The following is an 18,001-nucleotide window of genomic DNA, read 5'->3' on the forward strand; positions in this document are numbered from 1 at the left end:
CTGAATCCACAGATTAACAAACTGAAACGTAGGAAGGTTAAGTAGCTGGAAGGTCAGCTAGGAATGGCAGGGCGGAGCTGTAGACGCGGGCTTTGTCCTCATTCCTGCATAATAGTGTCTCGACACAGCTTCACCACCACGTTACGGCAGCATGAAGATGTCATTCTAAAGCATGTAACGCAAGAAACTTACTGCTTTTCACGGCAGTTTTGATTTTATATAGCACAGATTAAGTAAATAACCAAGTAATAAAATTAATTGATTAATTAAAATTGAAAAAAATAATTAAAATGAAATAAAATAAAATTTTTAAAAAAAATGTTTGTGAAGCCCAGTGTTAGGGAATAGGTGTGTTTTGGCCTTATTCTGGAAGAACTGCCAGGCCAGACTGTACTGTGTGTTGTAGGTGTGGTGTCTGGATTAGCGCCAGCTGTCACTTTGAAGAAGGTGGCTCAGACTGAGAGCCCTTGGCCCTTATCTGTGACTTGGTCTTGAAGTCAGTAAATGAACCTTTCTGGTGCCGTTAGAATGAATCCTTGGCAAATTCTCTTGGCAATTCCTGGCTGTTGGTACCAATGAATATGGCAAGTTAATGGAGAGGATGTTTGCTGCCCACCACACCTGAGGCCTGCCTTTCCTCCATGCAGGTGTGTACCTTGGGAGGGGGCCAGCAGGAGACAAGTGTCGTGTCGAGGGGTGCGCTGTGATTAGCGTTGACCTCTGCTGGTATACAACAAAAAGTTTTGTCCAAAGCATTTTAAAAATAATAAGCTTCTTGGGGCGCCTGGTGGCTCAGGCGGTTAAGCATCTGACTCTTGATTTCAGCTCAGGGCATGATCTCAGGGTCCTGAGATCGAGCCCTGCGTCCGGCTCTGTGTTCAGCAGGGAGTCTGCTTGAGATTCTTTCTCTCTTTCTTTCTCCCTCTGCTCCCCTCTCCTTCTCTCGTGTGCCCTCTCTCCCTCTCAAATAAATAAATTAATCTTTTTAAAAAAACAAGCTTGTTGGAAACAGTGTTTTAATTTAAAATTGGGTCTTATATATATTTTTTATAACTTTTTTTTTAAATTATGTTGGTCACCATGGTTTACTTGGAAAATGGCCTGTAGGGCACGGAAACATACAGACATTTTCTTTTTTTTTTTTAAATTTTTTTATTGTTATGTTAATCACCATATATTACATCATTAGTTTTTGGTGCAGTGTTCCATGATTCATTGTTTGTTCATAACACCCAGTGCTCCACGCAGAATGTGCCCTCTTTAATACCCATCACCAGGCTAACCCATCCCCCTACCCCCCTCCCCTCTAGAACCCTCAGTTTGTTTTTCAGAGTCCATCATCTCTCATGGTTCGTCTCCCCCTCTGACATACTCCCCTTTTCTTCCTCTCCTGTTATCTTCTTCTTTTTCTTTTTTCTTAAAATATGTTGCGTTATTTGTTTCAGAAGTACAGAACTGTGATTCAACAGTCTTGCACAATTCACAGCGCTCACCGTAGCACATACCCTCCCCAATGTCTATCACCCAGCCACCCCATCCCTCCCACCCCCAACCACTCCAGTAACACTCAGTTTCTTTCCTGAGATTAAGAATTCCTCATATCAGTGAGGTCATGTGATACATGTCTTTCTCTGATTGACTTATTTCACTCAGCATAACACCCTCCAGTTCCATCCACGTCGTTGCAAATGGCAAGATCTCATTCCTTTTGATGGCTGCATAATATTCCATTGTGTATATATACCACCTCTTCTTTATCCATTCATCTGTCGATGGGCATCTTGGCTCTTTCCACAGTTTGGCTATGGTGGACATTGCTGCTATAAACATTGGGGTACACGTACCCCTTCGGGTCCCTACATTTGTATCTTTGTGGTAAATACCCAGTAGTGTAATTGCTGGATCAAACGGTAGCTCTAATTTCAACTATTTGAGGAACCTCCATACTGTTTTCCAGAGGGGTTGCACCAGCTTCCATTCCCACCAACAGTGTAGGAGGGTTCCCCTTTCTCCACATCCCCGCCAACATCTGTCGTTCCCTGACTTGTTAATTTTAGCCATTCTGACGGGTGTGAGGTGGTATCTCATTGAGGTTTTGATTTGGATTTCCCTGATGCCGAGCGATGTTGAGCACTTTTTCATGTGCCTGTTGGCCATTTGGATGTCTTCTTTGGAGAAATGTCTGTTCATGTCTTCTGCCCATTTCTTGATTGGATTATTTGTTCTTTGGGTGTTGAGTTTGATAAGTTCTTTATAGATTTTGGATACTAGCCCTTTATCTGATATGTCATTTGCAAATATTTTCTCCCATTCTGTCGGTTGTCTTTTGGTTTTGTGGACTGTTTCTTTTGCTGTGCAAAAGCTTTTTATCTTGATGAAATCCCAAGAGTTCATTTTTGCCCTGGCTTCCCATGCCTTTGGCGATGTTTCTAGGAAGAAGTTGCTGTGGCTAAGGTCGAAAAGGTTGCTACCTGTGTTCTCCTTTAGGATTTGGATGGACTCCTGTCTCACGTTTAGGTCTTTCAACCATTTGGAGTCTATTTTTGTGTGTGGTGTAAGGAAGTGGTCCAGTTTCATTCTTCTGCATGTGGCTGTCCAATTTTCCCAACACCATTTGTTGAAGAGACTGTCTCTTTTCCATTGGACATTCTTTCCTGCTTTGTCAAAGATAAGTTGACCATAGAGTTGAGGGTCCATTTCTGGGCTCTCGATTCTGTTCCATTGATCTATGTGTCTGTGTTTGTGCCAGTACCATACTGTCTTGATGATGACAGCTTTGTAATAGAGCTGGAAGTCCGGAATTGTGATGCCGCCAGCTTTGCTTTTCTTTTTCAGTATTCCTCTGGCTATTCTGGGTCTCTTCTGGTTCCATACAAATTTTAGGATTATTTGTTCCATTTCTTTGAAAAAAGTGGATGGTATTTTGATGGGGATTGCATTGAATGTGTAGATTGCTCTAGGTAGCATTGACATCTTCACAATGTTGATTCTCCCAATCCATGAGCATGGAACGTTTTTCCATTTCTTTGTGTCTTCTTCAATTTCTTTCATGAGTATTTTATAGTTTTCTGAGTACAGATCCTTTGCCTCTTTGGTTAGATTTATTCCTAGGTATCTTATTGTTTTGGGTGCAGTTGTAAATGGGATCGACTCCTTGATTTGTCTCTCTTCTGTCTTGTTGTTGGTGTATAGGAATGCCACTGATTTCTGTGCATTGATTTTATATCCTGCTACTTTACTGAATTCCTGTATGAGTTCTAGCAGTTTTGGGGTGGAGTCTTTTGGGTTTTCCACATACAGTATCATATCATCTGCAAAGAGTGAGAGTTTGACTTCCTCTTTGCCGATTTGGATGCCTTTGATTTCTTTTTGTTGTCTAATTGCTGTGGCTAGGACTTCTAATACTATGTTGAATAGCAGTGGTGAGAGTGGACATCCCTGCCGCGTTCCTGACCTTAGGGGAATAGCTCTCAGCCTTTCCCCATTGAGAATGATATTTGCTGTAGGTTTTTCATAGATGGCTTTTATGATATTGAGGTATGTACCCTCTATCCCTATACTCTGAAGAGTTTTGATCAAGAAAGGATGCTGTACTTTGTCAAATGCTTTTTCTGCATCTATGGAGAGGATCATATGATTCTTGTTCTTTCTTTTGTTAATGTATTGTATCACGTTGATTGATTTGCGGATGTTGAACCAGCCTTGCAGCCCAGGGATAAATCCCACTTGGTCGTGGTGAATAATCCTTTTAATGTACTGTTGGATCCTATTGGCTAGTATTTTGGTGAGAATTTTTGCATCCATGTTCATCAAGGATATTGGTCTGTAATTCTCTTTTTTGATGGGGTCTTTGTCTGGTTTTGGGATCAAGGTAATGCTGGCCTCATAAAATGAGTTTGGAAGTTTCCCTTCCATTTCTATTTTTTGGAACAGTTTCAGGAGAATAGGTATTAATTCTTCTTGAAATGTCTGATAGAATTCCCCTGGGAAGCCATCTGGCCCTGGGCTTTTGTTTCTTGGGAGTACAGACATTTTCTAACCATGGCGCACACAGAGGATAACATTTGCATTGCATGCCAGGGTAAGCCGTAGGTGCTCATGGCCAGGGTGGCTGTCTGGGACCCTGGGGCCCATCTACTATCCACGGGTGGAGCCCATTGAAGTTTCTGCCCCCTCACCTGGCACAGACCAGCAGGAGGGAAGATCTGATGGTTGGTATTTTTAAATCCAGTCCTTATATTTCCTCAAAAATGGCTTTATGGGAGACTTTCCCATCCTTTAGGTGTTTGGTTATGAAGGTAAGTTCTTATTTGAGGGATTCCAATCTCCAAAGTTTACTTTTTTAGAGAAAAAGTGTTTTACAGTGATTCTGTATTTGTACCTTGTCCTAGGGAAACTAAAGGTCATTAAAAAAATAATAGGACCCCTACTTTATAACAGAGGTGGATATGTGGTCATCTGTAACATAGAATTGGAACATCGCTTTTATGGCTTTAATAATTATAATGATGGGCAGTTTCTAAGGAAATGTCCTTAAAGTCCAAGCTTGGGCACTGACATTTTTCAGTTGAAGACATGAAACTCATCAAAATTAGTAAGTTTTCTCCCAAGCGAAGACCATGGTTTTAAAAATAATTAATATGTGTCCTCCTATGGGGTGATCATGATATAAATACATAAGTTGGACATTCTGATACAAGGAAGAACAAAAAGCAGGGAGACTGCCGTCATTAAAAAGAAGATTCTTCAAAGCACCGACTGAGAGATGAAGTTGCTGGCCATGAATTCAGGGGCTGTTGCGTTAGGTCATTAAGATGGACAATGGTTGGGGGTGGGGCTCTGGGACGCTGGGTTCCCTATTTTGAGTTTCATGGTCCTTGACTCCTCCCTCTCACGTTTTGGGTTTCCAGCTGAGGCACTGAGACACAGACTGGAAGAACTGGAGAAAGAGAAGAGCAGCTTGCACTTCCAGCTTCCTTCCAGGCAGCCGGCCCTCTGCAGCCTCCTGGGCCACCTGCACGCACAGGCCCAAGCCGCAGTGCGCCTCAGGGCCACTCAGCCGTGAGTACTTGGGATCGCCCCCACTTTCCTCTCCTGGCTCCCACATGGTGAAGAGTGGGGAGTGGCTTAGCTAGGGAGACCCTCAGCTGCTTTTTCCTGGGGAGCACCCTTTGGTTGGCTGGGCAGGTTGGGGGGGGGGTTCCTTCCAGAGTGAGCGACTGGTGTGGGTCATGCTCCCATAAGAAGCCATTTCTGCTCATTGACGGGGAGAGGGCCTCCCCAAAGGTCTGGGTGCTGAGCTTCCCCTGGAAGCCAACGCTCTCAGTGGTGGGGTGGGTTTGCTCTTGTCAGGAGCCGCTCGGTGAGCCTGTAAGTGGCCCCTACTGAAGGCCTGGAAACACACCCTCCTCCCGACCCTCCCTCCCAGCTCCTGACTAACCTTTGCTGTTTCTGCTACTCAGGGGTCCCCCGGGATTGGTGGCATGTAGGGCACAACTGCTCTTTCTAATGCAGTGACTCGCAGTCCTGGCTGCATGCTTGAATCACCTGGAGGGTTTCTAAATGTCCAGCTTCCGGCCACACCGACCAAGTCGGGCTCTCTGGGGGTGGATCCCAGGTGCTGGCATGTCTGAAAAGTCTGCGGACCACTGCTCCCATCCACCTGCTTGTTGCCTCTCTTCCGGATAAAGGCTTGCAAGGGAACATGTTTGTGATGCATGCTATCAGCCTAATCATAGTTCAGACCTGCTTCTACTTGGGTATAAACATGGCTTACAGCAATTATATTTTATTTCCAACTTCCAGTGAGCCCCGGTAGTCACAAGATTGATTGTCTGGCTCACTCCTATTAAGTGTTCACGGCATCATTCATTCAGTCTCTCTTGGTGCCTCCCTACAGCCTGTCTTAACAGTGATGCCAATTATTTTCTCATATTCTCGCCCTGCAGTTTGCTGGTAGCACGTAGCCGAGTGCCTGGCCCCTGGCAGGTGCTTCCTTATCAACATTTGTTGAGTGAACTTTTACTGAGCTTCTTAAAGAGCAGTTGGATTGCACCTCCCTGTTTCTATTCATTTTTTCATCTGACATTGAGGTATCACCTCATTTCCTCTCTTTTTCTCACATGGGGTCCTTCCCAACATGACTTTCTACTGGATTCTCTCTTTCTTTTGTTCTTTGGGGTTCTTTCTTGTCCTTCACTCCCGTCTTGGGTCATTGTCAGCATCTGCCAATGTATTGTGTGTCTTTATTTAACAACATTTGTATAACAGTTAGCAAGTGCTTTAGAAATTAACTACTTCTTTTCATTCTTATTGTGATAAAGTATATGTAACATACAAGTTACCATTTCCACCATTTTTAAACGTACAGGTCAGAAACATAAGTTCATCCACATCGTTGTGCCACCGTCACCACCGTCCATCTGTAGAACTCTTGTCATCTTCCCAAACCAAGACTGTGTCCTTACTAAACGTGAGCTCTCCACTCCCCAACCTGCCCCCAGCCCCAGGCCACCACCTTTCTATTTTCTGTCTCTCTGAATTTGACTCTTCTAGGGATCTCATGTAAGTGGAATCACACAATATTTGTCCTTATTTCACTGAGCAAAATGGCCTCAAGTTTCATTCATGTTGTGTCATGGGTCAGAATTTTCTTCCTTTGGAAGGCTGAGTACTGTTTCATTTCATTACTATTTCATTGTGAGGATGGACCACATTTTGCTTATCTAGTCTTCCTGCAATGGACTTTTAATCCTCAGGACAATTCTAGGAGGTAGAACTATTTTGTATCTGTATCTATATGGAGATCGACAGCATTGTCATCTGTATTTATATTTGTACTTGGCCCAGGAAAGGTCAAGGGGCTCATGCAGAACCCCCAGCAGATGGGTGCTGAGCCCGGACACAGGGCTGGCGGTCTGGCGTGGGTCCTGACTTGGAACTAGTTCGCTGAGCTGCCTAAGCCTGAGCTGGCAAAGGCTTTTCAATGATGGTGTCTTTAGCCTGCATGTGATTCGAGTGGAGATCGACGCTTTAGTTATGATCTTGGCTGAGTTTCTCATGGGACACGATGAACACGGTATCACCCATTCTCACTCAGGTTAGATTTAAAGGGCATTTTTCAATTCTTATTTTTCTCTGTATCATTGCATGGTCTGGAATTTCTAATCAATCAAATTCGTTCCTAAGACTCTCTCCCTCCTAGGCTTTCATGACTCACCCTTTCCCGGTCTTCTCGCCACCTTGGTGGCCGTTCTTCTCAACCGCTTGTCAGCAACTTTTCCTCTCCCCGTCTCCTTGATACGGATGTTCCTCTGTCTTCTGTTCTACCCTATCCTGTCTTCTTGCTTTATATATTCTCTTTCTGGGTGATCTCAAATACTCCCATGCTTCGGGTACCATTAACATACTCATTTTCCTCAAATTTATGTCCCTAGCCCTGATCCCTATCCAGAGTTCCAGTCTACCATTCGGCTTTTATTGAACATCTCCCTGACTTTGACTGAGTTTACTATCTCTTTATCGTTTTATCTTATCCTAAAAAATTTACTATATTTTTATCCTTGCCTTTACTAAATTTATCTTAAAACTATTTATTAGATTTGCTGTCCTTCTCCCCAATCAACCCCTTCTCCTATATCCCTGATCTCAGTGACTTATGTCATTGACCCAGTTATCTAGGTAGGAACTCTGAGACATACGTGGCCCCTCCTTTTGCTTTACCACCAATTTCATTGTTGATCCTACTGTCTAAACTTCTCTCATTCCCACTCACTTTGCTCACTCATGTCACTCAGAGTTTCTTTCTTTCTTTTTTTTTTTTAGAGAGAGAGAGAGAGAGTGTGGCACAGGCACAAGTGTTGGGGAAGGGGCAGAGGGAGAGAGAGAGAATCTTAAGCAGGCTCCACGCTCAGCATGGAGCCCAATGTGGGGCTCGATCTTACAACCCTGGGATCGTGACCTGAGCTGAAATCACGAGTCAGATGCTCAGCCAACTGAGCCACCCGGGTGCCCTTCAGAGTTTCTAACCTGGATTATTGCAGTGGTCTCCTTGCTGGTGTTCCTGATTCTAGTATTATTCCCTGTCACTCACCCTCCACAGTGCCACAGACGGAAATATTGTGTCATGTCCAGTGGCTCTCAGCATCTTCAGGGTAAGATCCATGCTGATTACTTAGCATGACATTCAAAGCTTTTCCAGTCCAGCTTCTGCCCTGCTTCTCAGTAGCCCAGAATTTGACTAACCATCACCAACACCTAGAGTCCACACACACTGAAGCTTTAGAAGTCACCTACATGCTGTGAATGTTTCTGAATTCTATAATTTTGTACATGCCCCACCATGACCACCTCTTGCTCATTCTTCGAGACTCAGCTCAGCTACCATCCTTGTGAAGCCTTGTCCTGAAGTCGCACTATCTCCCCTCGAATTACTGGAGCACCTTCAATTACCTCACCCCTACCTTGGGTCTTAAATACACCTGTGTCCGTGATTATCAATCTACTCTTCAGACTGTGAGCTCAAGGACAAGACTGTGTTTGTATTTATCTTTTTATTCCTTCCGGGAGACCAGAACACTGGCTGATCCCAAATAGGTATTCCATAAATATTCATTGAATGAATGAATATGATCATACATGCATGTATCTATATATAGGTTCACAAAGATATATATGAATATCTATTGAGAGAGAGAGAGAGAAAGAGAATCTTCACTCTAATGTGGTTCAGTTGCCCTAGAGAAAATGCTCCTTCAGCCTTTTTTTCTGACACCTTCAGCAAGAACTTTTATAGTATCTTTTTTTCATTTAATTTTTTATTGTTATGTTAATCACCATACATTACATCATTAGTTTTTGATGCAGTGTTCCATGATTCATTGTTTGTGCATAACACCCAGTGCTCCACGCAGAATGTGCCCTCTTTAATACCCATCACCAGACTGACCCATCCCTCCACCCCCCTCCCCTCTAGAACCCTCCGTTTGTTTTTCAGAGTCCATCGTCTCTCCTGGTTCGTCTCCCCCTCTGACTTCCTCCCCTTCATTCTTCCCCTCCTGCTATCTTCTTCTTTTTCTTTTTTCTTAACATATGTTGCATTATTTGTTTCAGAAGTACAGATCTGTGATTCAACAGTCTTGCACAATTCACAGGGCTCACCATAGCACATACCCTCCCCAATGCCTATCACCCAGCCAGCCCATCCCTACCACCCTCCACCACTCCAGCAACCCTCAGTTTGTTTCCTGAGATTAAGAATTCCTCCTATCAGTGAGGTCATGTGATACATGGCTTTCTCTGATTGACTTATTTCGCTCAGCATAACACCCTCCAGTTCCATCCACGTCTTTGCAAATGGCAAGAACGCATTCCTTTTGATGGCTGCATAATATTCCATTGTGTATATATACCACATCTTCTTCATCCATTCATCTGTCGATGGACATCTTGGCTCTTTCCACAGTTTGGCTATTGTGGTCATTGCTGCTATAAACATTGGGGTGCACGTACCCCTTTGGATCCCTACATTTCGATCTTTGTGGTAAATATCCAGTAGTGCAATTGCTGGATCGTATGGTAGCTCTATTTTCAACTGTTTGAGGAACCTCCATACTGTTTTCCAGAGGGGTTGCACCAGCTTGCATTCCCACCAACAGTGTAGGAGGGTTCCCCTTTCTCCGCATCCCCGCCAACATCTGTCGTTTCCTGACTTGTTAATTTTAGCCATTCTGACTCGTGTGAGGTGGTATCTGATTGAGGTTTTGATTTGGATTTCTCTGATGCCGAGCGATGTTGAGCACTTTTTCATGTGTCTGTTGGCTATTTGGATGTCTTCTTTGGAAAAATGTCTGTTCATGTCGTCTGCCCATTTCTTGATTGGATTATTTGTTCTTTGGGTGTTGAGTTTGATAAGTTCTTTATAGATTTTGGATACTAGCCCTTTATCTGATAGGTCATTTGCAAATATTTCCTCCCATTCTGTCGGTTGTCTTTTGGTTTTGTGGACTGTTTCTTTTGCTGTGCAAAAGTTTTTTATCTTGATGAAATCCCAAGAGTTCATTTTTGCCCTTGCTTCCCTTGCCTTTGGCGATGTTTCTAGGAAGAAGTTGCTGCGGCTGAGGTCGAAGAGGTTGCTGCCTGTGTTCTCCTCTAGGATTTTGATGGACTCCTGTCTCACGTTTAGGTCTTTCAACCATTTGGAGTCTATTTTTGTGTGTGGTGTAAGGAAGTGGTCCAGTTTCATTCTTCTGCATGTGGCTGTCCAATTTTCCCAACACCATTTGTTGAAGAGACTGTCTTTTTTCCATTGGACATTCTTTCTTGCTTTGTTAAAGATTAGTTGGCCATAGAGTTGAGGGTCCATTTCTGGGCTCTCGATTCTGTTCCCTTGATCTATGTGTCTGTGTTTGTGCCAGTACCATACTGTCTTGATGATGACAGCTTTGTAATAGAGCTGGAAGTCCGGAATTGTGATGCCGCCAGCTTTGCTTTTCTTTTCCAATATTCCTCTGGCTATTCTGGGTCTCTTCTGGTTCCATACAAATTTTAGGATTATTTGTTCCATTTCTTTGAAAAAAGTGGATGGTATTTTGATGGGGATTGCATTGAATGTGTAGATTGCTCTGGGTAGCATGGACATCTTCACAATGTTTGTTCATCCAATCCATGAGCATGGAACGTTTTTCCATTTCTTTGTGTCTTCTTCAATTTCTTTCATGAGTATTTTATAGTTTTCTGAGTACAGATCCTTTGCCTCTTTGGTTAAATTTATTCCTAGGTATCTTATGGTTTTGGGTGCAATTGTAAATGGGATCGACTCCTTGATTTGTCTCTCTTCTGTCTTGTTGTTGGTGTATAGGAATGCCACTGATTTCTGTGCATTGATTTTATATCCTGCCACGTGACTGAATTCCTGTATGAGTTCTAGTAGTTTTGGGGTGGAGACTTTTGGGTTTTTCACATACAGTATCATATCATCTGCAAAGAGTGAGAGTTTGACTTCCTCTTTGCCGATTTAGATGCCTTTGATTTCTTTTTGTTGTCTAATTGCTGTGGCTAGGACTTCTAATACTATGTTGAATAGCTGTGGTGATAGTGGACATCCCTGCCGCATTCCTGACCTTAGGGGAATAGCTCTCAGCTTTTCCCCATTGAGAATGATACTCGCTGTAGGTTTTTCATAGATGGCTTTTATGATATTGAGGTATGTACCCTCTATCCCTATACTCTGAAGAGTTTTGATCAAGAAAGGATGCTGTACTTTGTCAAGTGCTTTTTCTGCATCTATTGAGAGGATCATAGGATTCTTGTTCTTTCTTTTGTTAATGTATTGTATCACGTTGATTGATTTGCGGATGTTGAACCAGCCTTTCAGCCCAGGGATAAATCCCACTTGGTCGTGGTGAATAATCCTTTTAATGTACTGTTGGATCCTATTGGCTAGTATTTTGGTGAGAATTTTTGCATCCATGTTCATCAAGGATATTGGTCTGTAATTCTCCTTTTTGATGGGGTCTTTGTTTGGTTTTGGGATCAAGGTAATGATGGCCTCATAAAATGAGTTTGGAAGTTTTCCTTCCATTTCTATTTTTTGGAACAGTTTCAGGAGAATAGGAATTAATTCTTCTTTAAATGTTTGATAGAATTCCCCTGGGAAGCCATCTGGCCCTGGGCTTTTGTTTCTTGGGAGATTTTTGATGACTGCTTCAATTTCCTTAGTGGTTATAGGTCTGTTCAGGTTTTCTATTTCTTCCTGGTTCAATTTTGGTAGTTGATACATCTCTAGGAATGCACCCATTTCTTCCAGGTTATCTAATTTGCTGGCATAGAGTTGCTCATAATATGTTCTTATATTTGTTTGTATTTCTTTGGTGTTGGTTGTGATCTCTCCTCTTTCATTCATGATTTTGTTGATTTGGATCATTTCTCTGTTCTTTTTGATAAGTCTGGCCAGGGGTTTATCAATCTTGTTAACTCTTTCAAAGAACCAGCTCCTGGTTTCGTTGATCTGTTCTACTGTTCTTTTGGTTTCTAGTTCATTGATTTCTGCTCTGATCTTTATTATTTCTCTTCTCCTGCTGGGTTTAGGCTTTATTTGCTGTTCTTTCTCCAGCTCCTTTAGGTGTAGGGTTAGGTTGTGTATTTGAGACCTTTCTTGTGTCTTGAGAAAGGCTTGTATTGCTATATACGTTCCTCTCAGGACTGCCTTTGCTGTATCCCAAAGATTTTGAACAGTTGTGTTTTCATTTTCATTGGTTTCCATGAATTTTTTTAATTCTTCTTTAATTTCCTGGTTGACCCATTCATTCTTTAGGTACGATGCTCTTTAGCCTCCATGTATTTGAGTTCTTTCCAACTTTCCTCTTGTGATTGAGTTCTAGTTGCAAAGCATTGTGGTCTGAAACTATGCAGGGAATAATCCCAATCTTTTGGTACCAGTGGAGACCTGATTTGTGACCTAGGATGTGATCAATTCTGGAGAATGTTCCATGGGCACTAGAGAAGAATGTGTATTCCGTTGCTTTGGGATGGAATGTTCTGAATATGTCTGTGAAGTCCATTTGGTCCAGTGTGTCATTTAAAGTCTTTATTTCCTTATTGATCTTTTGCTTAGATGATCTGTCCATTTCAGTGAGGGGGGTGTTAAAGTCCCCCACGATTATTGTATTGTTGTCAATGTGTTTCTTTGCTTTTGTTATTAATTGCCTTATATAATTGGCTCCTCCCACGTTAGGGGCATAGATATTTACAATTGTTAGATCTTCTTGTTGGATAGACCCTTTAAGTAGGATATAGTGGCCTTCTTCATCTCTTATTACAGCCTTTGTTTTAAAATCTAATTTGTCTGATATAAGGATTGCCACCCCAGCTTTCTTTTGGTGTCCATTAGCATGGTAAATGGTTTTCCACCCCCTCACTGTCAATCTGGGGGTGTCTTTGGGTCTAAAATGAGTTTCTTGCAGACAGCATATCGATGGGTCTTGTTTTTTAATCCAATCTGATAGCCTGTGTCTTTTGATTGGGGCATTGAGCCCATTTACATTCAGGGTAACTATTGAAAGGTATGAATTTAGTGCATTGTATTGCCTGTAAGGTGACTGTTACTGTATATTGTCTCTGTTCCTTTCTGATCTGTGCTGCTTTTAGGCTCTCTCTTTGCTTAGAGGACCTCTTTCAATATTTCCTGTAGGGCTGGTTTTGTGTTTGTAAATTCCTTTAGTTTTTGTTTGTCCTGGAAGCTTTTTATCTCTCCTTCTATTTTCAATGAGAGTCTAGCTGGATATAATATTCTTGGCTGCATATTTTTCTCGTTTAGTGCTCTGAAGATCTAATGCCAGTCCTTTCTGGCCTGCCAGGTCTCTGTGGATAGGTCTGTTGCCAATCTAATATTTCTACCATTGTAGGTTACATATCTCTTCTCCCGAGCTGCTTTCAGGATTTTTCTTTGTCTCTGAGACTCGTAAGTTTTACTATTAGATGTTGGGATGTTGACCTATTTTTATTGATTTTGAGAGGGGTTCTCTGTGCCTCCTGGATTTTGATGCCTGTTTCCTTCCCCACATTAGGGAAGTTCTCTGCTATAATTTGCTCCAGTATACCTTCTGCCCCTCTCTCTCTTTCCTCTTCTTCTGGGATCCCAATTATTCTAATGTTGTTTTGTCTTATCGTATCGCTTATCTCTCGAATTCTGCCCTGGTGATCCTGTAGTTGTTTATCTCTCTTTTTCTCAGCCTCTTTATTTTCCATCATTTGGTCTTCTATATCGCTGATTCTTTCTTCTGCCTCATTTATCCTAGCAGTTCATGCCCCCATTTTTGATTGCACGTCACTAATAGCCTTTTTGATTTCGACTTGGTTAGATTTTAGTTCTTTTATTTCTCCAGAAAGGTTTCTCTAATAACTTCCACGCTTTTTTCAAGCCCAGCTAGTATCTTTAAAGTCATGATTCTGAACTCTAGGTCTGACATCGTACTAATGTCAGTATTGCGTAGGTCCCTGGCAGACGGTACTACCTCTTGTTCTTTTTGCTGAGGTGATTTTTTTCGTCTTGTCATTTTGTCCAGAGGAGAACAGATGAATTAGAGAACAGAATGCTAACAGGTTAACAACGTCTCCAGCAAATATACTCTATAGAAATCAGAAAAGACCTGAAACCAGGGGACAAGAAAGGGAAAGAAAGAAGAGAAAAAAAAAAAGGAAAAAGAAAAAGATAAAAACAAACAAAAACAGTAGAAAACCAAAAAAACCCAGAATATGATCAAATATTAGCAGGTTAGTGCATAGATCAGTGCCACACTCTAGCTTTTGGGCATATTTTGGTCTGTTAGAAGAACGTGCCTGCTAAAGTTTTAAAGGAAGAAAGACTTATATATGTACAAAGTAAGGGTTGATACAATGAAGGGATGGTAGATGACTGTGAAGATGAAAATTATAAAAGATTTTATAAAAGAATTGATAAGATAAGAAGTTGTTTTTAAAAAGAAAGAAGATTTAAAAAGAAAAAGAAAAAAGAAAAGAAAAAAAAGGGAGAGAATGTGATCAGGCAGGAGACTAGAACAAAGCCATGCACTAGTGATTTAGGGTATATTTTGATCTGTTAGAAGAAATTGTATCTGAAAATTTTAAAGAGAGAACAACTTATATATATATATATATATGCCAAAAATAAGGGTAACTACTATGAAGGGATAAAAATATGACTCTAAAAATTAAAAATAAAAAATGTTTTTTTTAAAAAAGGGATTGATAAGATGTTTGAAAAAGGGAAAAAGAAAAATTCAAAAAAAAAACAGTTAAAAAAATTAACTTTGAAAAACTAATGAATTATGGTAAAAAAGCCATGAATTCTTTGTGCAGTATTCCCCTAGCGCTGGAGTTCTCCCGTTCTCCTTGATCGGTAAACTTGGTCTTGGCTTGCTGGCTGTTCGTGCTGATCTTCTGGGGGAGGGGCCTGTTGCCGTGGTTCCCAAATGTCTTTGCCGGAGGCGGAATTGCCCCACCCTTGCGAATCTGGGCTAAGGAAGCTGCTCGGGTTTGCTCTCAGGAGCTTTGGTTCCCTGCAAGCTCCCGGTACAGCCTTGGAGGACCAGGGTGACAATGGTGGCCTCCCAATCTCCACCCGGAGGAGCTGAGAACTCAGGGCCCCGCTCCTCAGTGCGCCCCCAGAGAAAAGCAGTCACTCCCGTGTCCCCGGTCTCCGGCCGCACTCCGTGCTCACCCGGCCTGTGACCGAGCGTTTCTATCTCTGGCACCCGACCCCGTGTGGAGTCTCCAAACCCAGCAGATCCCTGTGGTGCTCTCTCGCGCCGCTCCTCCCCAGGCAGGAAGGGGAGTCTCCCCGGCTCTGCCGCTTGTTGGGTCCCTGCTGGAGGAGCAGTGCCCCGACTGGGCCGCGGATCACAGTTTATGGCAACCCCGAGCTGAGAGCCCGCGCCTTGGCTCCTTCTCTGCAGCCGGCTTCCCCACTCCGATACCTGGGAGCTCTGCCGCACTCAGGCACCCCCGGTGTTTCTGTGACCCCGAGGGTCCTGAGACCACACTGTCCTGCGAGGGTTCCACCCCCTGCTTAGCCGCTGGAGCGACATCCCTCAGCGGAGCCGACTTCTAAAAGTTCTGATTTTGTGCTCCGCGGCTCTAGCACTTGCCAGAAGTGGCCGGAGGCCCCCTCCCCCGCCATCTATCCTCCTGAATATCGCCTCGGATTCACTTCTCCGCACGTCCTACCTTCCAGTAAGTGGTCGCTTCTCTGTTCAGAGAGTTGTTGCTACTCTCTTCTTCAATCTCCTGTTGAGTTCTAGGTGTTCAGAATGGTTTGATCCCTATCCAGCTGAATTCCTGAGACCAGACGAAATACAGGTCTCCTACTCCTCCGCCATCTTGCTCCGTCCCCCCCCCCCCGAACTTTTATAGTATCTTGATAGAACCATGGCTTATAGATCAGGAGCCCCAAGTTGTGGTCCCATCTTTTCTCCTAACCAGCCCTATATGACCTGGCATAGGTTCCTAATTTCTTCACACTTCACTTTCTTCATCAGAAAATGAGAGGGTTGAATTAGATCACTATTTTACAAACCTCAGTGATTTATGTATAATTGTGGCTTTTCTTTGCCAAATCTACCTGTCCTATTATTAACGCAATTAGAAAATAATGATTGAAAATCAACTTTGTAAATTTTTTCTAATGCATATGAACAGAATTATATAGTTAGTAATAATCTTTAGAAAGTTGTCTTTCAATGTGCCAACTGCCCATCTAGCCTGTCATCAACAGGATCATCTGGACTCATGGGTTCCCCCGAAACCAGGGGCTGTGGCTGCAGTTCTCATAGAGACCACCAGGGGGCCACGGTGTGGGGCTAAAGCTCCCACAGTCCGGAGCCAGGACAGAGCTGGGACAAAAAAAAAAAAAAGTTTCTCACAGGTCAGGGGCTCTTCTCTGAGTCAAGGAGGAAATAGGATACGTTCCAATGAACGGTCCTTTTCCTGTAGAAATGAAATAGTTGTATTTACATGGGAAATTTTCAGTACTAATGAATAACACAAATATGTGCCTTTTGGGGATCCCTATTTCTTTGAGAATCTAATGAGAACTATAGATTCCTTCCATCACCAACCATGTATGTACAACCATGTAAAGGACTGCATTTGGTTTCAAGAGACTCACGGGTCTTCTGAGGCTCATCCATTCTCTCTTTGGGGTGGGGGGGTCTTTGGCTTTTTTTGGGGGGGTGGGTCTTTGGATCTCAGGTCAAGAAAATTTGGTTTAGAGTCAGATTTAAGGAAATGCAAACACCCAAGTACAATGAGGTCCAGTACTTCCTTTTTAATTTTTACTGTCACTTTGTTCTTAATAATCGGTGCCATTCAACTTTTTAAAAACCACTATGTAATTCTCTGAGTCTCATCGCTTCTTGACTTCTTGGCTAAGATCGAGTATAGTTCTCAGAGTCTTGTGTAAAATACCACCGTGAATCACACTGAGTTTGTTCAGGTCCTTCCTGCAGCCCAGAGAGTTTCAGCTGCTTCCTTCATGGACTAACCGGGCTTTTCTAACGGCAGGCACCAGCCCTCACGTGGTGTTCTTGCTACCTGCCCCGGTTGTGGGTCCCCAGGGGCCGCTCAGGGTAGATAAGATACTGGTTCTGGATCAGTAAGATAACTGGCTCATGGGGTGTCTCTCATTAGTGGAGGTGTGTTTACACCATGGTTTTACTATTCTCCAGTCTCTGTTGCACTCTGTTGAGTACATCTTCCCAATTTTTTTTATGATGTCCTGGGCAGGTAAGACAAATGTCTGGGTCATTTTCAGTTATTGATGATCATCTGGCCTGGTCCAGTTTGAAACTTCAATTATATATCCGTTTCCAATCTCTCCCTGTCCAGTGTCTGTAACAGTCTTCTTGTTGATCATCGCTGCCTCCCTGGCTGATAGGCTGGGACAGCCCGTGCATATAGGCGTTGGCATGCTCATTGTCTGTGGAACTCATGTGTGGGTTCTCCAGATGACACCACAGGCCCTCCCCGCTGCCCAAATCCTGATGATACATGCAACCATCCCTTTTCAGACCTTACTCAGCCTCTTTCTGTAGGCCCCCTTGCACCATGGGCACACTTTTTGGGAAGATAACTTTTGCGATGTCTACTTGATTTATGGGAAGTTCACATATCTTTGCCACACTGAATGGTGGGTGCTCAGGCTGCCCCATTACAGACCCTCCCTGCCTTGCCATGGCTCTCCAGTTTCTTTACCCCTGCTGAAGGGCTAGCGATCCATCAGAAAGTCTGTTGTGTAAGCATGTGTAGCAACAGACACTTGATGCCCCGTGTCCCAATCCCTTGGCCTCCCTCCGATTTCCATGCCACTTGTGGACCGTTCTGTCCACCTCAGGCACCCAACCGGTATATATGCCATGGGGCTTTCTCTGAAGCTGGTGAGAACAGGAAGTGGGTGATGCACCTGAAGGCGACCGTCAAGCACTGGGGTGGGAGTTGTTGGATAAAT

General features: G+C 43.2%; 1 protein-coding gene across 2 annotated transcripts in view; it reads left to right on the top strand.

The window, feature by feature from the left end:
* The window catches only part of DISC1 (DISC1 scaffold protein), a 397,155-nt gene that overhangs the window by 98,016 nt on the left and 281,138 nt on the right, over positions 1-18,001 (top strand). For both annotated transcript variants that reach the window (XM_088020223.1, XM_088020224.1), the window contains exon 4: positions 4,911-5,061. In XM_088020223.1, the coding sequence (XP_087876349.1) occupies positions 4,911-5,061 (151 nt within the window). The remainder of the gene's footprint in view (positions 1-4,910; positions 5,062-18,001) is intronic.

Source organism: Eumetopias jubatus, unplaced genomic scaffold, assembly GCF_037043125.1.
Source record: "Eumetopias jubatus isolate StellerSeaLion01/CBP00866 unplaced genomic scaffold, mEumJub1_p1.0 scaffold_17, whole genome shotgun sequence".
In the NCBI taxonomy this organism is placed as follows: Eukaryota; Metazoa; Chordata; class Mammalia; order Carnivora; family Otariidae; genus Eumetopias; species Eumetopias jubatus.